This window comes from Dipteris shenzhenensis, chromosome 4, assembly GCF_047967505.1.
Source record: "Dipteris shenzhenensis isolate YYH24624 ecotype China chromosome 4, Dip_SZ_1.0, whole genome shotgun sequence".
NCBI classification, from domain to species: domain Eukaryota; kingdom Viridiplantae; phylum Streptophyta; class Polypodiopsida; order Gleicheniales; family Dipteridaceae; genus Dipteris; species Dipteris shenzhenensis.
This window is the reverse complement of record NC_141599.1, coordinates 1094283-1116606: the sequence shown is the minus strand read 5'-3', so window position 1 is coordinate 1116606 and position 22324 is coordinate 1094283. Positions and strand designations below refer to the sequence as shown.

The following is a 22324-nucleotide window of genomic DNA, read 5'->3' as shown; positions in this document are numbered from 1 at the left end:
CATATCTCCGTGCTCGAAGTACCCTCTCGCAGAGTCTGAGTGCCTCATGAACGAAACCTGCCAAACATCGCTGGTCTGGGTAGGAGATGAATCGGGCCAAAACCCCATAACTGTCTCTAAAGAGACAATAGAAACGCCCGTGGATCTCATAGTAAACATGACACCTCAAGATGAAGTGCACCTCTGTCTCAACCTCCTGCATGTCACACAAAGTGCATATGTGCCTCTCCCTGAGAAAGTTTTTTAAAATATTTGAAAGGCCGAAGGGTCTGTGAGACTGAAACAAACAGATACGATGAGCTGAATGGGTGGAACCACTAAGGGGGCATTTGCAACTAAGACAAATGCAAACACAAATAATTGTTGTGGGAGGTCTCTGTAGCTATCTCAGGAACCAAGTCCATAGAGAGAGGCTTCGGTGGTGATCGGTGCTCAATGGCATGAAACCTAACATTGAGGGAAAATCCCCAAGCCTCCTCTATGCATTGACATGCTGACGGGTCTATCGGATTCATACCTCTCGCTCTGGGCCTCGGCTACATCACCTCCCTCGGGACTTCTGGCCCATGCTATCCAAATGGAAAAATGCAGTGATCACACAGTCTGATTGGGCTCCCTGATCTTGTCTATGTGCCCTCAGCAAGTGGTCATGCCATTTAACCTCATGAATTAAAGTTGCTAGACATATCTGATCTGTGTGGAGCACGAGGTTGGAGAGGGGACCAATCCATCTTTGAAAAGGCAATGGTGACAGCCTGGGATCTCATGATACATAGGGCATCTGAAAGCAAAGTGCTCCTCTAATTCAATATCCTATAGATCACAGGGTGCAAATGTGGCCCTCTCTAGGGATACCCTCAGCCCATCCAATCTCAATGCGTAATTGGTGTGAGGAAACCTGGAACTGTCCGATCGAAATCCTCAAAGATTGGGGGAGGTGGAGCTAGAAAGATACTCAAATATCTGAAAGGTACAATGTACTTTGGGCTAAAATATGTAATAGCTGAAGACATAGATTTTCATGGCTTTACAAATGCAAACTAGGCAGGTTCAATGGATGGCAGAAAATCTGCTACAAGATATATGTTTTCTCTTAGCTCAGTTGCCATAACTTGAAGCAGTAAAACACAACCGACTATTGCATTGTCTTCCATTGAGGCAAGTAAAAAGCAACCAGAAAGATATTCAGAATGTAATTTGGGCTTGAGGCTAAAGACATAGACCTTCATGGCTGCAACATGTAGACCGGGCACGTTCAATGGATGACAGAAAATCTACCACAAGGTATATGTTTTTTCTTAACTCCTTTGCCATTACTTGGAGCACAAAAAAGCAACTGGCTGTTGCATTATCTTCCACTGAGGCAAAGTATCAAGCAACCAGCATGGCAATATGTGAAGCCACATGGTTGAGGCTTCTAGGATTCCACAAGTTGAAAGTACACCTGTGTTTTGTGATAACAAAAGCTATATTTGTTTGCCCAAAAATTTTGTTGTTCATGCAACAACTAAGCACATTAAAGTCGGGTTTCATTTCAACAAGAAATGTTTGCCTCACAGGAGATGGATCTCATATTTTGCACCACAATGTCAAGAGGATGATGATATTTTCACAAAACACTGGATGGCAGGAAGTTTGAATGGTGCAGGGACATGCTTGGACTGCAAGATGTCAAATTTTGCATTAAGGGAGAGTGTTATAAGTTAATGCTCAATCAGTGTACACTTTGATGTCATTTCCAGACCAACCAGTGCTCTCCATCAGTTAAGATTAACTACGGAATCTTATTGTTACATTGGGCAATAATGCCACATGGCACTGCCACATCATCATGGGGTATAGAGACCCTAACTTTTATCTACATAGTTTGTAGAGCCTTGTCATTTTGTGTACTTCTGACACATGTTTTGTTTGGTGTCCCTATCCAATTGTGAGAAATTATCAATACATGGCTGTTTTCTCATCCCCATTTGCTTGTCGCTGTCCCAATAGCATCCATTGTAATTGATTCCCGCTGACTGTTCTATTTCAAAGAATGCAATCTCATGGCAGTGCCAAAAATGTGCCTATTCTTCACATGACAAGGTCAATTTTGCAAATCCCTTATTTTTTCGTGTAAGCACTTTAAAGGCTTATACAAAATGTTTCCTAAAGGATGATATTTCTAATGAGCCACGGGCAAAAAACTACATCGCTGAGTTAGGGCTTATAACATGCTGGTAAATGGCTCGATTGAATGATAATAAAACGGGGTTTATCTAATCTAGCTGCACGCATGTGTACTGGTAAATTCTCTGTTTACAATGCTCACATCCATAAACTATGCATGTCCAGTGGAGGTCATGTACAGCGCGTGGAATCTCAAGGATGCATGAAAATATGCTATATACATAGAGGAAATCGAACAGTTAGAAAATGTGGAATAATGCGATCTGAGAAGAGAGAGTACCTGATGTTGGACAGTAATGTTACCACCAAATAATAAAAGAGTGTAAGGAGATATAACAGTTGTATCACGGATATAAATCTTGCTTGTTTTCACCTGTACCACGTAAAGAAATATAAATTTTCACATATGACATTAGTCATAATATAAAACTTATCAGTTGAGTGGCATATCATGCCTTAAGTGTTAAATGTGATGAGATACAAGTATAAACTCTAAATACCACAAGAATACTACAAAAAGGTATGACTTTCTAAAACTGTACTCCCTGCCCAATTGTCCAAAATTGCAGACCATCAATCCAAACGTTTTCACTAAAGATCCAAGATCTTTAGACTCTTCTAGAGAAAGTTTTTGAAACTTTCAATTTGGATCCCCTTCCCCAGCGACACACACCCCCCCCAAAAAAAAAAACCCAAAAACCTCCACTACTTCACTTCAAGTCATGACTCTTCTAGAAAAATAGATACTTACTACCAAGCAGATTTTAAAAACCAAAAACATGGCCATAGACACCCTTCAAACGCCTTCATTCTTGCCTGAGGTCTAATCAAGCTTCCTAGAACTTGCTATTCTTGGCATTTCAAAAGAGGAACATCATAGGACAAACTATCGCACAATAGTCCCATTCAAAGATTCAAACTTTCCCATGCTTGTGGAAGGAAAATACAAACCGGTTCCAAACCAACCCTATTAGTCCAAGGTCAAGGCAGCGACATTCATTTTCTAAACTTCTTGGATCAATGGCGAATAATTGAGCATGCTAAGTGCTCTTGATATAGCCAAACTCAAGCAACAAACAGCTCTCAGCATCTTTTTTTTTGCGAGGAAATAACTTCTATTAAGTATGAAAGAAACTCCCAGAGAAAACCTCAAAAGGAAAAGTACATCATGCACGCATGAGAAAACAAGACCCAAATATGTCACAATCAAACTCCCATAACAGAGCTTTAAAAAACCAAGGTGAGAGCTGAAAGTGCCACCTCAACCCTGTGGGAGACTCCAAGAACGGTGAGCCACTCCACTGCCTACGGAAAACTGTCCTCCTGATAGAGGCTGCCCGTGAAGATCCCTCCATACTCCCCCAAACGGCCCTCAAGGTGCATACCGTATCTATCCAAATATTGGCCAATGGGTGTGGAGGGTGGAACTGGGAACCATCCAAGTCTCTATACATATGGACCTCCAAATGTGTCACGCTGCTATGCTCGCCAAAATCTCCCATGAAGTGTCTACAAAGGCATGCATAGGTCTATACAGACAGCCAGGCAGTGAACATGACTCAACCAAATGTCATTGAATCATAAGAGCATGGGACGACTTATGTCTCTCATAAAACACCTGAGGCCCAAAAAGAGAAAGCCAAGCTACCGAGCCTTATGTCATAAAGAAAGGGAAATGCATGAAGGTAACAATAATCTAGCTATACCTTTTGAGATGATCCTCGCATGTCTGTAGTCCCATAAGCCATGCTGAATAAACTCCCCAACAAAACGGCAACGGATACATGTGGAATCTGCCCCGAACTTGGCCCTCCACTCATTCACTACAATCCCTCTCACTCACATAGTTTCATGGGTCCAAGTTCTAAACCTTCATGAGAGGCTAACTTGGGTCAAATTGAGGCATCAAACCAATAGAAGAAGGTTTAAAAAAAGAGGGTTTTAGTGGGGGGGGGGGGGGGGTCCCCCAAAAAGATTACTTCATTAAGTATGAATGAAAGCCGCAAGAGCAAGCTCAAATGCAGGAGTACATCATGACATGCATGAAAGAAAAAACAGCTCAAAAAGAGCTAACAAAAGTCCAAGGTGGAGGCTGAAAATGCCACCTGAACCTTGAAGAAGACTCAGAGAAGAACGGATATCCTCTACAAACTCTGAAAAAAATCTCTCTCCTGGTTGTAGCTGCTATAGACAATCCCTACATGCTCGCCTAGATGGCCATCAGCATGTGTGTAGTATTAGTCCGTATATTGGCCATAGACAGGGAAGGGTGAACCTGTGAACCCTCCATTGCCTTCGTACATCTGGCCCTCCAAATATACTAAGCTAGCAATGCTAGCCAGAATCTCCCAAGCTGTGTCTACCAAGGATGAGCAGCTCTGAAAGAAGTGAAAGGAACATCCTAGAGACAACATGACTCCACATAGTGTCGTCGTATAATGAAGGATGAGTTTGAGTCATGTCCCTTGAAAAACACCTGAGGGCCAGTAACAGATAACCATGCCACTGATCCCTAGGTCATGAAGAAGGGTGTTTTATGAAATATGAAAAGAATCTTGGCGATACCACCCTTTCAAATCGTCCTCGCCTATCTGCACTCCCAAAGGTAATGCTGAACTAACTCAACTGCTGCGTGGCATTGAGGACAAGTAGGGTCAGCCCCGAACTTGGATCTCCACAGGTTTACTGCAATCCCTCCATGAATAGAAAGCCAAAAGAAGAGAGTGATCTTTCTATTTCCGAGGGATTTCCAAAGCCTCCTCCAAAATTTTTTCTACACCTCTGTAGAAATATGAAAACTATCCCAATGAGGAGCTCTGGAGGGCCTCCAACCTCTACTGCTAAGCTAAAATCTCTTGGCATTTCTGACTGTGTAATGAAAGAAGGGGATGCTCTTCTCTTGGTGCCCTTCATCAATCCATTCCCACTCCCCTAGGTCCCACCGCAAGAACTTGATGGGAGAACCACCATATAACCAGAGTCTCCAAGACCCAAGTGCCAGGTTGCCCCCCCCCTAAAAGAAGGCTATGAGGGAGGAGGATTGGTGAGGCCGGGATGGGAATGTGGGGTGGCTTTGACGGACGAGGCTAACTAAGGGTCCGGGGATGGATTGGCTCCACTAGAGTGAGGGTGGAAGAGGTGGGGAAGCAAGCTACTTAGAGGGAGCATTGGACTAGCATGCTCTCCAAGGGGGGCAATTGTGATCCTTTTCTGGAGGCAAGATTAGGCAGCGACATTAGCTCCTCCCCACAAGTATCTATAGTGGTCGAGAAAAAACTATGGCAATAGGAGACAAGGAGGATACAGAAATGTTTGGCATAACATATCCAGAGTACAAATAATTAGAGTGTTGAGTCTTTGGATAGAAAGATATCTAGTTTGCATGAGTCAATTCAAACATTAACCTCTTTGATAAATCGACTCTTTGAAACCAAATGCAAAGTTGAGTTGTAAAATATGGCTACAACACTAGGACCTAATAGTATGCCCCATTCATCCCACTTTTGTTCTTATTGACAAAGTGCTTATAAAAAAATAGTGAAACCACCATTGTTAATAGGGAGGGGAAGTATAGAAATAAAGATACACTTTATATAAATCTTTATTGAAATTCGTAGACTAAAGTCTACCTCACCGTAGTTGCAAGTCGCTAAGCAAGCTTATCTTTGCGTAAAAAGCCTCATTAATGGTAGATGAAATTGCATGAAAGTGGCCAAGTTCCTAGTACCTACTTGAACTTCAAGAACATATCTCTCAAAAAGTGCTAATCAAAGAATGAGCAAGATAGTGACCAAGTTCTTGGTACCTACCTGATGATATTGATGTTGAGGTTGAGCAGCTAAAGATCATGTCAACGATGACATATCGAGATCTTTTATCTCATGCGCTACAAAGGTGATTCTTTAGACTCTACACATCCCATGCAGACAACCTCGTCGTCCTTCACCTTTGGCTTGGACTCAAGCTCACTCTTCATATATTATTATTTCCCCAATAGAGTTTCTACCTCTCTCTTCAATTTATGTCAGATGAGGCCCAACCTTGCCTTTTCAAAATGCAGAAGAACATTTTTAATCAACCAAATCATTAGAGCTGCTTCTCCTCCCTGCCTCTCCCCCTACTTCCCACTCCTCAGCCCCTCCTCTCAGCCCCTTTCAGCCCTCTCCCCCTCTCAGCCCCTCCCCTCGCCTCCCCCTTTCCTCGCCAGCCCTACCCTCTCCTCCCCCCCAGCCTGCAGCTCCTTCCACTCCGCCCTCATCCTCCCCCGCCTCACCTCCCCCTACCCCCCCCTACCTTGCCCCCTCCCTTGCCTGCCTTCTCCCAACCCCTGCCTCCCCTCCCCTCCTCTTATCCCGGCTCCCCTTCCCTTACCCCGACTTCCCTCCTCCCCCTCCCGGGCTGCTTCCTAGCCCCCCTCCTCTCCCCTCCTCTCAGCCCCTTTCTCCCTCGGGCCCTCTAAAAAAGGAGGAAAAGAAAAAAAAACAGCTAACCTTTCTTTTTTAGCCCTCCTACAAAACAACAAAGGTTTGTCGGATGGAGCTCCTTGGTTTTTGAATTGGCCTTTTCATTCTCAATTGACGAATGGACTCCTGTCTAGCCACTCCTTGATGGCTTCCACCGGCTACCGTGAGAACTGTCACTTTTTCAAAAGACGAGTTGCAGTAGCTTAAGAAGGACAAAGAGCTTCAGAGCTTGACTACACTCTTCGCATGCATCTATGGATCTCATCCTTCCAAGTTGCAAGCCAGAGACTTAAAGATGTTCATTTGTTGGGACGAGGTGTTTTCTAGGTAGTTTTTGATTATCCAGAGGCTGTGAGCACTTTGCTCAAAGCTAGCCCATTGCAGCTGGTGGGCTATAGGAGGAATTTGTTTGACTCCTTTCATGCTGGGCTTTGACCCAGTAGAGGAGGATAGGCATGGAACCTTCCTCTTCATCAGGTTCCCAAGACTTCCTCAGGTTTATCATCGCCTACTTGCATTGATTGGAGAGCGGTTCGGAATTGTCACTGAGATCCCTCCCTCCCTGGACTTTCTTCTTCTATAGCACATGTAGTCAAATTAGACGGGGTACCTAGAGTTAGGGTCATCGTCGATGATCCTAGCATATTTGATGACCATATCATACTCCAACGCCCGGATGGTTCTTTCTTTCGACATTGTGGGCAGACAAGACCAGTGCAGGATACATAGGACCTTTGGGCACTTCGCTAGGGATTGCCCTAGAAATAAGAAGAGGCCCAAAAAGCCTTCTGGTGCAGCTCTTCCTCGACCTCCTCAGACTGCTCCTCCACGACATAGTGCCGGTATAGTTCCTCCTTGACAGACTGCTCCTCTGACACTTACTTCGCACCTAGCAATGGCTACTATCCTTCGATGGACTCCGTGGTCTCGATCCAACCTCCACCACCTATAGATCAAATGGCCATTGCTCTGAATGCTACTCTTATAGAGGCTACGGACATTCCCCTGCTCGTGGATGCGCCCATTGAGGCTACTGACATTCTTGTTCATGTTGCGACTACCACTGCTACTTCTTGTGCAGTTTCGGAGGTTACTGCTTAGGGGTCTTCCCCGATTTCAACCCCCCTTCTCGACCCGATGGCATCTCCTCACCTTGAGGCCCTTGTTGATGATTCACCAAATAGAGATTTTTTTGACTCCTTTCACGCTGGGCTTCGACCTAGTAGAAGAGGATAGGCATGGCACCTCCCTCTTCATCAGGTTCCCTGGACTTCCTCAGGTTTATCGTCGCGTACTTGCATTGATTGAAGAGCGGTTCAGAATAGTCAGTGAGATCCCCCCCCCCTTCCCTTGGGTTTCCTTCTTCTGCAAACAGAAGCAATCAAATTAGTTGGGGTACCTAGAGTTAGGGTCATCGTCACTGATCCTAACATATTTGCATAGTTGCACGAAATGCTGTTTCTTGCGGCTGAAACGGAAACCGAAACGACGAAACAACGTTTTTGGTTGCCTGTTTTCTTTGAAGTTTAAAATATTTTTTCCAAATTTTTTTTTACAAAGATACATTTTTTTGGGCTTTTCTAAAACACCCTCCAGCTCTCCATTCTCCTCTACCCTCTCCACTCTCCTACTCTAGCCTCTCCAGTCCCCTATCCTCTCCATCCTCCTCGTCTAGCCTCTCCACTCTCCTACCGTCTCCACTCTCCTACCCTAGCCTCTCCATCCTCCTACTCCTCTCCTCATTCTCTTGCTCTCCCTCCTCTTTCTCCCCATACTCTCCCTCAACCTCCTGAGTCCCCATACTCTCCCTCCCTCCTCCTCATACTCTTCCTCCTCCACCTCCTCTCCATCCTCCTCCTTGAGTCCTCCTCCTCCTCCTCCTCATACTCATACTCATACTCTCCCTTCCTCTTCTTATAAATTTATTTTTACACATAAATTGTACCACATTGCCGTTTCTCGTTTTGCCATTTTGGCTTGGCCAAGAAACTCTGTTTCTGATGTTTCTGCCATTTCCGTTTCGGTGTGCAACTATGCATATTTGATGACCATATCATGCTCCAATGCTGATAACACAAAATCAAGCTATTTCTACTTTAATGCCAAGCCAACCATCCATCATCTACCCTTTGATGAAGATATAAAACTGTGATCCAAAGGCAAGCAAGCAATCAATGGTTCGAGTATGTAATGAGGTCTACGATAGTGCATCAGACTGGCCTAAAGAGTTGTCGGATGCTTGCTATAGAGAGATTGATAAGATAGTCGGGAGTTTGGAATTTCCCTGAGCTGCAAAGTGTTGTCGTATTTTTTTATTAATAAACATCTTGTAGGCAATTCTTGGACTTGTGGACTTCTCAGACTGCCATCATCCATGATCTATGGTGCTCGTAATACCTGATTTTGTGTCGACCTAACTTCCATGTTAATACTTAAATGTCTCTGGAAAGACAGTTGGTTTTTTAGTATCAAAAATATGTGAGCAGAAGATTTTGTGAGCATATTTGTCGCGAGTGAACAATTGCTCACGTTCCCGTCCGTATAAGACTCTCTTGTGGTGGTTAGTCAAGATATCCATTTTGGAGTACGAGATGTCCGTACTACGGTCTTTGCCAGGAGCCAAGGTTGCGACATGTTTGGTCAAGAGCTCATGGGCTGTTGGTGGCCAATTCCCTTTGGTAAAGAGAGAACATGTGCGCTGGTAGTCATTCTTTGCCATTGTAAGTACGGTAAGTATGGCAGATTTGCTTGGAGATGTGGTCATCCGTACGGGAGTTTGGCCGAGAATAGACCCTCGTGGGCTGATAATGTTCCTCCTGTTGGTCTTCTCTTGGGCTGAAGGCGATTCCAATTAAAGAGGTCTGTTCGTTGGAGCACCGGTTGTCGAGATAAAGGTCACAATTTGGGCATGGGAGCTTGGGCTGGCTGATCATACCAGCTTTGTCAATTGCTTGTGAGTCGTCCAGGAGGGGCTGGCTGGTCACATAGAGCCTACTCTCCTTGCGAACTGATTTTAGAAACCCTTTGCCGTGCACGGGATCTCACATTGGATAGTTTGACCCTTTGTTCAATTCCCATTAATGTCGGCTTTGCATTGATGCTTTCTTTCTCTACTCTGGGCAAATACGAAGTCAGGTGGGCACTTCAGGCAACAGTGGGAATTGTATGACCCAGTATGGGTTGCTAGGAACAATTCGAAGCTTAGTGCAAGCCATCTGGAACAATAATGGATGCCCATTGGCATGCTTGGTGAGAGCAGTGCACAGCAAGAATATGCATGGCCTAATGATGCCTAATGGGCTATGGAATGCCCTTGATGCAAGCAGAATTGTATCCATTGTGTAACCCACTTTCAGGGTCCTCCAAAGAATAAAGAAATACCAAAAGGGCTGCCAAGGTTTGGGGCCAATCTGTGTCTCTGATTAGCATTCTAGTTCCCACTCTGTTGGTTGTTTACTTGCTGAATTGTTGACGTGAGTATTGGCTCAATAGTTGCTTATGACCGCGCTTTTGTTGGTCTAAGGCCGGTTTCAGAATCTTTAAAAGTTGGTTGCCTTGAAAAGGAGGCAATGCTGCAGCTCAACGGCTTTGAAATACGTGTAGAAGACATATCTGCATACAAAGAGGCGGCGGTAGCTTGTATCTTCAAAAAATGACCTCCTATAGCTATTGTGTCCAACCGCACTTCAGTCGCCTGTCTGGAGCTCCTAGTAACACAAAAGGTCACGGGAGGTCTCCAGCAAGCTTGCAGATTAGCAAAAGCAGAGGTAGGCAGCGTTGATGTAGGTGAAAGGTGACATCTCCAGCCTCTCATAGCAGTGGCTGCTCTGGAGGATCCATGCATGCTCGCCCAAATGGCCATCAAAGTGTGTACTATGTCGGTCCAAATATTGGCCATAGCCTAGGAAGGGTGAACTTAAACACCCTCCATCGCCTCTTTACACCTGGCTCTCCAAATATGCCAAGCTACAATGCTAGCCAAAATCTCCCAAGATGTGTCTACTGAGGCATGAGTAGGTCGGAAAGGAGTGAAGGGAATATCCTAGAGGGAACAAGACTCCACTGAGTGTAGCCGTACAATGACAACTGGATCTGGATCATGTCCCTCGAAAAACACCTGAGGGCCAGTAAGAGATAACCAGGCCACTGAACCCCACGTCATATAGAAAGGTGCTGTAAGAAAGATGCTGAAAATCCTGACACCACCTTTCCAGATCATCCTCGCCTGTCTGCACTCCCAAAGGCAATGCTGTATTGACTCAACTGCCATGTGAGAACGAGGACAAGCAGAGTCAGCCCCGAACCTGGATCTCCACAGGTTCACTGCAATCCCTCCATGAATAGAAAGCCAAAAGAATAGAGTGATCTTTCTATTCTTGAGAGATTTCCAAAACCTACGCCAAAAGTTCTTTTGCACAACTGCGAAAATCTGAAAACTATCCCAATGTGGCGCTCTGGAGGGCCTCCAAGCTCTTTTGCTGAGTTGAAACCTCTGGGCATTTCTAACTGTGTACCGAAAGAAGGGGAAGCTCTTTTCTCAGTGCCCCTCATCAATCCATTTCCACTCCCCTGGGTCCCACTGCAAGAACCTAATAGGGGAACCACCATATAGCTAGAGTCTCCAAGACCCCAGCGCAAGGAGAATAGGATCACGGTCAAGATACCACTGTGAGTCCTTGCCCCACTCCATGAAACCTGCAGATCTCAAAGCTATCAAGGGGGGTAAGAATGCATGGGGTATTGATATACTTAGTATGAACAATTGTGCAGAAGGGGCAGGTGTTTGAATAAAATATGGTAATCTAGTTCAACTGTAAACTGATGGGCTCACAAACACAAACATACATCTCTAAACCACTTTGTTTGATCGAAATCCTTCTTTACATTAATTCTGAAAATGCTAGCTTAAACTTTCAGCATAGAGCCTTTAAAACAAACAGCATAAATATTGAACTAACCTTTTCATGGAAAACCAGGAAAGGATGATGAAATTCAGACACATTGTGATTTATTGATGAAGGATGAATAAAGATTTCCTGTCGCCCATCTAGCCAGCATACTTTATCACCCGAGGCTAAACCAGCCCTGTGACCAAGTGCACCTGCATGCCCTGATCGAATGCTTTCTTCATCCATTTTTGCAATGTTTGGGTAAAGCCCTGCACAGAGAGTTGCCTGAATGGCATCATTCTTTGTAAGTTACTGGCCACTCAGTCCAGGCTTTCAGCATGATAGCAGCTCTTTCAGAAAATTTTCAAAACAGAAAATAGCACAGGAGCAGACCGCAAAATAAAATAGCAGAAGTCCACACCTTCACAATAGAGGCTAGATGTGCATTGCAATTGAAATTCTTTTGCGGATCATCAATCCACTGATCAATGTTATACGTTTTCAGATTTCTGCCCTGTAAAAGAAGATTACAGAATGCACTTCCATGTGTTAAATACAAATGTACAAGTAGATATATATTTTTAGCATTTCGTAGTATCTTTTGCAAATATATATATATATATGAAGCATGTTATCATTGGATGTGCACTATGGAATGTAAAGGATGACATGACATTAGAAATGAGTCACCTCTAGCAAGTCTATAAAGCCGATGTCTGCTAGAAGGATGGCAAATTGAGATCGCAGATCCCTGTTGCATTAGACACTTTAGGGTTTTGGAAAAAGAATACCACAGCTGAAATCAAGGATGAACCTAGGACGTCAAGAAAGGTTCTCTCCTAAATATTCATCAAAATAGAAAATAACTCAGTCAATAATATCTAAGACCTTCCCTATCCCTTGTAATTGCTCAAAACATATTGATGAGCAGAACACAAACATCTCAAAGAACATCCACATATGCAAGGGGAGAATCCAACATCTTCCAGAGAACTGCAGGATTTTGAAGACATAAAATATCTAAGGCTTACCATTAAACATTAGGCCGAAACACAACATTTGGGAGCCCAAAGAAATGAGCACCCAACCATTTTACAAAGAAATGATGATATACTCCTTTCAAAAGAGGGAATGTGGAGGCGGCGACGGCGCTTTGAGAAGCAGCTGACAAGCAACCATCTCAATCATAAGATCCGAAAAATTGCATCCAATGGGAAGGCTTATAGAGCCAATGTAATCTTTGTGAAGAGGATTAGAAACTTGATATGCTAATCACTACGATACTGGTGGAATAGAGAGATTGCACAAGAAATGCATATACTCAAAAGAAAGGCAGCGAGGTGCCACACAGATTATGCAACCTTATGTGCCTTATATTGCATAAAATAAAACCTTAAAACCACACATACACTACTCTGCACATATATACCTAGAATTAGTGGTGATCACACCAATCAAATGAACTGGCCTACAGATGATACGATCAACTATGCCCTCAGCAAGAAGGGGCGAATTATTGCAATCTAATCTAAGTATTTACCCAAGAGCATTCCCCCCCCCAAAAAAAAAAGCAATACCTACCTCCAAAACAAGAGAGCACTTTATCTAATATCTTTTTGGATGAGGCGAACTTGTGATGTAGTCCATTAGCTGCAGCTTCTACTGCACAGACATTATTTGGGCGTTCATGGCGCTTTGGCAGTGTCATCCTGCTTCAACATGTATCCACTTGCTTGGTACTATTTCTTTTTGTTTTTCAATAGTATGCTTATTAAGAAATGAAATGTTTTCCTACTGTTCAGTTACGGACAATGGGGACTAGGTCTAGCATTTGAGGGTGGACCCCCTTGCTTGGGGTTATGGGCATTAGTGACCCACAAGAGTGATGGCCTCTCTTTGAGAGGGACATCTGGAAACCACTCCCCACATGAGTACCCAAACATGGGACCAATCAAATGCACAGATTGCATACTGACCTAGGAACCATTCAAGAGAATGTTCCCTGAGCTTTGGGTGTGGGCCTGGCAGCATGCCAAGAGTAATGGAGATAAAGATAAGACGACAAACAAATAAGCTCAGTATGGCTCAATTATGACCATAGAGTACGTCAATAGATAGTCCAAGCTGTTAGGAACCCATGGATGCGATCAGATGACAACTTTGAAATTTTAGGGTTTTGGGGAGTGACACGTGGCAGACTGCCACATGGAATCTGAGCTGGCAGGTCAGTCCATCTGTCCCACACATGTGACAGCATGCATGGCAAGTGGCAAGGCATGCAGGCCGAGTGTGGGCAGGTTGTGGGCTGTCCTCTTTGGGACTGCAGCCCACCAAAACTCTGGGACAAGTGTCCACCTTCCACTCTAAGCCTTGGGGGGGGGGGGGGGCCGAGCCTATAAAAGAAGGCCTCTCCCCTTCATTTCCTACATGAAAAATTCGTCACTTTTCTTCTCCCTCCTTTTGGTTAATGCAGCAGAACCTCTCCAGCTCCTTGGGTGTAGCCAGCTTCTCCCCAGGCCATTCTCTCACCTCAGCAGCACTTTCTCTCTCTACAACAGCACACTCTCTCTCTACAGTTCCAGCCCCACCTCTCCAGAAATCTGCCCCCTCTCAGCTCTTCGTCATTCCTACATGAAAAATTCGTCACTTTTCTTCTCCCTCCTTTTGGTTGATGCAGCAGAACCTCTCCAGCTCCTTGGGTGCAGCCAGCTTCTCCCCAGGCCATTCTCTCACCTCAGCAGCACTTTCTCTCTCTACAGCAGCACACACTCTCTCTACAGTTCCAGCCCCACCTCTCCAGAAATCTGCCCCCTCTCATCTCTTCTGGAACAGCAGCATCATCCTCTCTCCTTCTCCTAGCCTGGAGCAGCCACAGCCCCTTTCTCTCCTGCTGCAGTCTTTCTCTCTCTACTGCAGAATTTCTCTCTCTACTGTTCCAGCCCCTTCCCCTTGCAGAAATCTGCCTTTATTTGCACCTCTGGAACAGCAGCATCTCCTCTCTTACATCCCCTCCCTTGGGATCAGCATTGACACTCTCTCTCTACAGGTATCACTCCATAAAAGCTTTCTCTCTCTAGCCTACAGGCTGTTTTTTCTAAGCTGTTTTCATTCTAGCCCCATTTCCACACTCTCCTCATCCAAGGTAGCTTCAGAGGCATCAAGGACTTCATCTACAAAAGGGTCAAGTCACGAAGGGAGTATGTATTGTCAAGTTTATCTCATTTACAGCACTATTTCATGTTGTTTCTACTATCTTTCTAGAAACTAGTGCTTGCCTCTAATGTTGGATGTAAGTGGTGATTGTTGCAGGCTTCTTCCTTGTGGATTGGGCAAGCCATGAGTTGAAACCTGAGCTTGGAGTCCTCCTTTTTGTTGTCTACCTTGTACATATGCTCTTGAGTCTTGTATCTAGGTCCTAGGCTTTCACTGAGTTCATCAGTTTGGAAGGTGCATTGCACCTTGGTCTTGTATCTCCATTTTCAAGAATAAAGTGAGCCTGGATGAGGGGGGGGGGGGCGTCTTGGCCCCTCAATCATATTGCAATTTCCAATGATGTCACTTTGTGTTTAAGCTGTATAAGTCTTAATTCTAGCTTAATTGCAATCTCTTAAGTTCAAGTATATGTGTTTGGCAACTCGCAATCATTTCATTCAAACGCCTCTACAAAATCCGTTGTCTAAATTGATAGAAAGCACCAAGTAGTTTACAGGCAGAGTGTGCAACACCTAGGTATAATTAGAGGAGGTGACCAACACAATTGGGATGAAACAGGGTGTCTCCTAGCCCCTTCAATCTCTACATACACACTACAGCCATAGATCAACCCTGGTACAGACTCTCATACCCACCTTGCTCTATGCTAATGATGTGGCGTTGATCTCCGACATAGCAAAGGGAAATGCAGATGCATTTGGCATCTCTATAGACCTTTTGTGAGAGTTGGAACATGAAGGTCAGCCCGAAGGAACATGGTGGAGAGAGAGAGAGAGAGAGAGAGAGAGAGAGAGAGAGAGAGTAGACTAGGGAGAGAGGAAGTGATACTCAAAGAGAGACATAATGAAATGGAAATGAAATGACTATAGCAATGAACCAAAATGAAAGTACTTACATGTAGACCAAAGAGCTTGTAGCTTGATACTTGATTGATTTGATTTGACACTAGATAAGTACAGCTCTTATATAAGAGCACACACACATATATGAACACCTATGCATATGGGATAACTCCCAATATGACACGTGGCATCCATAGGACTCACTAGACTATAAAACACCTACTAGACACCTAGTACACTCATTTTTTACTCACTTTGGCTTCATATTCCAATACCCCTTCATGAAAGCAAGGTGAGAGACTACTGGAATGGAATCAAGAACAGAACATGACAATGACAGTCTAAGGTGAGGAACTATTGGAATGGAACCAAGAACAGAACATGACAATGACGGTCATTAAACTGTGCACCCTATGTAACTCAGAGGCTAAAGTCTGAGCGTGTTCAGAGGTTGATCCAAGCACTCTCATGGCTTGAGACTCAACATGCTCAGAGGCTCACGTTATAGCATGGCTACATGACCAGCTCATAGGTCTAGGAATACACCAACATCCTGGAACTCGGCTAGGCCTGATAACAAGACCTATCAAAGCCAATACATGGCTCCCACAATACATCCCCCTCTAAACCTATCAAAGCCAATACATGGCTCCCATAGTACATCCCCTCCTGGCTCCAGGGGCTAATGAGAGACATCAAGCCACACACCAAAACAAAATAGGAAAATACATCTTTTTAGGAGGACTATCCAAGGTAGAGAACCTTTGACTCAACACACATGATTTATTTGCATTGATTTTGGAGGACAACCTAGGGCAGAGTACCCTTGACTCAAACAAGAAAGTAGTAAAGATATATTTCATTCATTTTATGCATAGCAAGGGCAGAGAACCCATGTGCCCGAAGTAGCTACCGCACAAAAGTGTTCACGTCCTGCTCGTCGATGATGTGTCAAAGATGCCCATGTCGAGGATGCCTCGGAAGATGTGTCGACGAAGACCATAGGAGCAGCTACCAAGGGAGATCACGTCATGACTCTCAATGTGCCGATCGGAGAGTCACCGAATACGCAGGAGAGGCTCAAAAAAATCAGTGAGTGCTAAAAAAAATGAGCGAAAATGTAATGTAGGAGATGACGAGGTGTGAAAAGAGTATTCCCCGTTGTCGGAAGTCTTAAGTCAATGTACCGGAGTGTTGGTACAGTCAAAATGACTTGTGGGTAAGCTCAATACAGTCACGGGAGTCTAAATCTGAGCAAAAAATGCCAAAAAGTACCCTAAAACTGCTCGGAATCGCCTTCTGACAAGTTGTACGGACTCCTGGCACTGTCACGCATCTGCCTGTAGAGGTCCGTACGGACGTCTGTACAGCTATATGGACAAAAAATCGAATTTTCTTTTTTTTGAAATGGTGTAGGACAGGGTCATTTATGGTTGAGCAGTGCCAAAATGTCGAAAAACGTCAAAATCGGACCTCAAAAGGTCAAGAAACAGCCGCTGGACTGCTCCAAAACAAGTTTTTGGCGACCAACTGACGAGGAATGTCTGCCAATGCTGAGGGAGATCCATGGACTGATGCAGGAGTGAGCTGAACTCACAAACGAGGACCAAGAGCAATCACCAGGACACCGGAGTACTTGACGGCGAGGAACCATGGCGAGGCTAAGGGAAGGGAGGCTCTACCTTAGAGGAGAGGGGAGCTTCCATTTGCGGGCTTCTCTCATCCTCTAGATAGAGCAAGAAGAAGGGGAAGGTAGAAAGGGAGGCTCTGATACCATATGAAGGAACATGATGGAGAGAGAGAGAGAGAGAGAGAGAGTAGACTAGGGAGAGAGGAAGTGATACTCAAAGAGAGACATAATGAAATGACTATAGCAATGAATCAAAATGAAAGTACTCACATGTAGACCAAATCGCTTGTAGCTTGATACTCGATTGATTTGACACTACATGGTAAAACCAATGTAATGATCTTCAATGCCAATGAGGTCTAGTTTCAGTGTTCTCACAAGGAAACATGTGGAGATAGTCTGATCCTATGTATACTTTTGAGATGCATTTTCACAAGTCCCAAGTTTACCATTAAATCGGAAACACAACCATGCTGGACCAGAGGCCATGCCTCATTGTCGAGACTTGAAAGGAAGGAAAGAAAGTTTATTAAAGTCTTCAGAAGACCGATGGGTCTATAAGACTGTGAAAAACCTGGTACAACGAGCTCTGGTAGTGGAGCTACTAAACGAGCATCCACACCAATGCAAAATGCAAAATGCAAAGAATGCAGAATGGCAGTACTAAATCCTAAGTACAACATAGTCATGTCTATCAATCTCATCATCATCATCATCAACATTAGGACCTCAGGGTGGATGAGGTAATGGGGGCATGAAATCAGCACGATAGCACGTCTCCTGGTCATATCTCTGCGTCTAACCAAGGCCACTGTGACCCCTGTCGGTCGGGCTTCCGACTCTAAACAGGGAGGGTATGTCCCCAACTGTGATCTGTGTGGCAACCCTCTATCTGAGCTGTCAGGTCACAGGCTCCAAGTCACAATCATGTCGAGGACTCGTCTCGCGGGGGTCCATGTGATCTAGCTGCAAAAACTCCATGATAGAGCTCTGAGACGGATCAGCCAAGGAAAAAGCCTACTCCTACTGTCTCCATGCTTCGAAGTATCCTCTCGCAGTGTATGAGTACCTCATGAATGAAACCTGCCAAACATATCTGTTTTGGGTAGGAGAGGAACCAGGTCAAAATTACATAGCTATCTCTAAAGAGGCAGTAGAAACGCCCTCGGATCTCATAGTAAACAGCACACCTGAAGATGAAGTGCTCCTCTGTCTCAACCTCCTGCATGTCACACAGTCTGCATATGTGCCTCTCCCTAGGTAGTCGCTCTGCTCTGTCCCTCTCGATGCAAAGTCTATGTGAAGAGACCCGGAATTGCCCAAGAGAGATCCTCAATGAGTGGGGTATGTAACTCTGTGTGTATCTTGACGGGTCTATGAAACCCTCTGCTGTGATTTGTAAGAAGTGATCTTTGTAGAAGCTAAGCCTCACTGCGAGTTCACTCGGTCCCAACCAGGTCCGAAATGTGTGTAGCTATAATAGATCCTCGCGGATAACTTGGTTGACCTCATGTGATAGGAGTGGAGAACGGAGCATCCATGCTATGCTGGAAGGGAGGTAGTCTATCCATGTGGAGCCCCAGGCTCTCAAACCATCTCTCTGTGCGTGCATACCAGCACCTCTGGTACCCTCCTGCTGTAAGTGCCATAGAAGACGCCAATGCCATCCATGGTAGCCTGGTACGCCCAGAGGTGTAATCCCCATACTCCCTGACTTGGTACATATACGTGATGACCTGAAATGCAACATCTAGCTGTAATGGGGGTGACCCAACCTCAGCCTCAATGATCTGGTGAAGAACGGATGGCTTACCACAAATCATCCGAGATAACATGAGAACTTGTAGCCGCTCTACACGGACCCACTCTGTATCCGACAAGTTTGGCCCCCAACATAGGCTCCCGCCGTTGGCCCCCTTGGACCGGACCAGGGAGTCAAAAATCAACCCCTTGGTCTGTGGATCCTGAAAGTGCGAGCGGAAGCACTGCCTTTCCAGTCTGGCGTGCTTCCTCTCTAGTCTGGACAATGAAGCATATCCCCTGCTTAAGCGTGCTTGCATCGCGGGTCTCATAGTGAAGATGGGTCGGGAAAAGACAACCCCCAGATAAGTGTATGATGAAACCATCTCAACAGGTGACTCATCAAATGTGAACTGCTCCTGGCGCGTGACGGCTTGAGATGTATTGAAGATCATAACCTTGGTTTTATCCAGGTTCACGTTCAAATCATAAGACTCACAAAAGGACTGTAGTGCGTCAAGGTGTCTCTGGAGCCCTTCTGCTGAGGAAGACAAGAGAGCCACGTCCTCTGCGTAAAGCAATATCCGGATCAGCGTGCCCACAAGAGAGCAACCTATTCCCCCTGTGTCTGCATCACTATCTCAAGCTCGTCAATGTAGAGGCTAAACAAAGTAGCTGATAATGTTTGATCTCGATAGTGCTTTGTCCACCTAGATCATGCCTGAACTCTGCCTGAAACTCTCGTAAAGTGCCATGAACACCCAAATGATCTCTTGGTCATAACCCAAATCTTGTAGGCACCGTATGAGGCGGGCTCTCGAAAGCATGTCAAATGCCTTGCAGAAACCCACAAAGCAACAATAAACCCTCTGCTTCCATGCCCTCGCCTCCTCGATGTTGCATCTGAGCGTGAGAATGTGGTCCATGGTCCCATGATCACCCCGAAATCCGGCTTGCCTTGCTGCTTTAAGTCCTCGACACTCCGCAAATCTGTTGACCTCAAAATCAAGTACTGATGCATAAATTTTGGACATGACATGTCCAATCATAATGGTCCTGTAGTTCTCCAGGCTCATGGGATCCCCTGCCTTGTGGATGGGTGAGATAGTGTTAATGGTCGAGGTGCGTGGAAACCCCAAACAAACAGCTTCATTAAAGAGCTTTGCTAAGATCGGGGCTAGGAGGTTAGTCCCATATGCAATGAACTCAGTGCATAATCCCTCGTGATCCTTCGCTCGGCCATTATGAACATTACGGCATCCTTTACCCCCCCCCCCCCCCTCCCCCTAGTGAAGAGGACGCAGGATGTGGAGCGTGGCATATGTGTGAGATTAGGGACTGGCTGATTTGAAATATCATAAAGTATGTGTGCATAATCAAACCAAACCTGAGTGTCAGTGAGTGGTGAGGAGGACTGTTCCTCTAGAAATGTCTGCCAAAAGTCCTTAAAGTTGTTACTAAACAAAATGTTGAGTAGCTCGTCCTCGTTCCAACGAATGAAGTCTAGTTTCTTTGTGCGTACCAGTCGGCAGTACTCGTGTAACGTCTTTGATTTGCTCGGAAGATTGTTTTTGGTTTCAAATCTGAGTTGATGGCATAAAGCCTTACACTCATTATCGTACCAGCGATTACAGGGCACGGCCCAAGGGAGTGGGGAGCGGGTGGAGCGGGTCGTGTGGGGAAAAGCGTGAAGGATAGCCTCGTGTAGTGAGTGTGTGACCAGGAGAGCACGATCCTCTAAAAGGGATATGAAGTCGATATAAGCGAGAAGTATGTACAGACAGCCAGAGTAAGTGGGTGAGTGATCCCGGTCAAAGCGTATATCATGGTAGGTGGAGTAAGAACTTAGTGGGGTGGAAGGTGCTGTGCAACAGGTAGTGAAAATGCTAAAGAAATGATCAGCCCCTGAGGGAGAGGTGCTACGGTAAAGTCAATGATGCGAGATGTGAAGGCAGGGGATCCCATGATGTAATCAACAACGCTGGAGCCTCCCCCATGTGGAAAGCACGTGAAACCACCTGAGAGGCGGGCCATCTGTCAAGACCATTATAAATAATGAGGTCATGCATCCTGCTGAGGTCTAATAGGGCCTGCCCATAGCGGACCTCGTCTATCAACCGAAACCCGTAGCATACCTACCTCCTCAAGGTCAATGTCTGGCAATAGAGTGGAAGCATCCCTGAAGTCGAGGAGTGGTACCTGACGGTCACCTATCCTCGCGTTGAAGTCCCCAACTAGGAGGACTTCTCCACAGCTGGAGAAGTCAACAATGGACTAATAAAAGGCATGTCTCATCCTCACCTCGAATATCTTTGGCAAAGTGGGCGGTCTTAGGGGGAAAGTAGCAAACTGCAACAAGCAGATCCCGACTGTCCATATGCCGAATTCGAATCCAAAGAAACCTGGAATGTGCATCTCTCTGCTCTACTGAAATGGTCCCCAAAAGTGTGGATCTATAAAGGACTGCGACTCCACCTGACCCTCGAACTCCCCCTGTATCTCTCGTCTCATCTCTATAGGCAGACTCCCATGTATACCCGCTGACTACTAGTAGTGGGCACTCTGGACTCTCACGTGTCTCTGTATAAAAGACTATGTCATGACCTGTATAGGATTCCGAGAAGTTCATTGGTTTTGACCGTAAGGTACCCCGCTTGCCTATGGAGGGCAAGGCGGAGTTGGAGCGGAGCGGGGTGGAGGGACAGCGAGCAGGAGCAGAGCAGGAGGGGCAGCGCCAGTGGGAGGAGCAACGCCAGCAGGAGGAGCGGGGTGGAGGGGCAGCGAGCAGGAGTGGAGGTGGAGGAGCAACAAGCAGGAGCGGAGAAGCAGCACCAGCGCCAGCGGGAGGAGCAGCGCCAGTGAGAGCCCTTGCCAAGATACACCAATATTATGAGTGAAGTTAATCTTATGATAGTGCTTCCCAGCACACTCAAGAGACAATGCTTCTAGGCACACTTCCAGCACCTCAACATGAAGTTCCTCATGTCCAACATTCTAGTCCAACTGGTCCTCTATAATCATAGGCCTTTTTTATAGCAGATTTTAGAGAGAGTAGATCTATAAGCAAAGGCCTTTTTTATAGTGAATCTTAGAGAGGATGACATTACAAGTCATGATGCTCTCTAGAGAAGAGAGGCAGTCTACATGAATTTGATTGGCAGAGTTCGTAGAGGGAGACCCCTCCACACAGATGCCTTATTCCAAAACGTCACATCTCTAGACTGAGTTAGACAGTACGGCATGATAGACATGGGAAGACAAAGACACCTTGGAAAGCTCTCGCATCATCTATACAGCTTGCATCTAAGGAGAGTGAGCAATGTTGGTTTGCGCAAACCACCATATGGTTCTAGTTGTAGTGCATGCCAATTGATCGTT

The 22324-nt window shown here is 45.4% G+C and overlaps 1 protein-coding gene across 1 annotated transcript in view; it reads right to left on the bottom strand.

Annotated features, from left to right (window-relative positions):
* Nucleotides 1–22324, bottom strand: part of LOC147902304 (RNA helicase family protein) — a 236498-nt gene that overhangs the window by 32740 nt on the left and 181434 nt on the right. The window contains exons 30-33 of the mRNA XM_087373377.1: nt 12212–12272; nt 11943–12035; nt 11591–11806; nt 2450–2542 (exon numbers count right to left, since the gene is read on the bottom strand). Coding sequence (XP_087229503.1) covers nt 2450–2542; nt 11591–11806; nt 11943–12035; nt 12212–12272 — 463 coding nt within the window. The remainder of the gene's footprint in view (nt 1–2449; nt 2543–11590; nt 11807–11942; nt 12036–12211; nt 12273–22324) is intronic.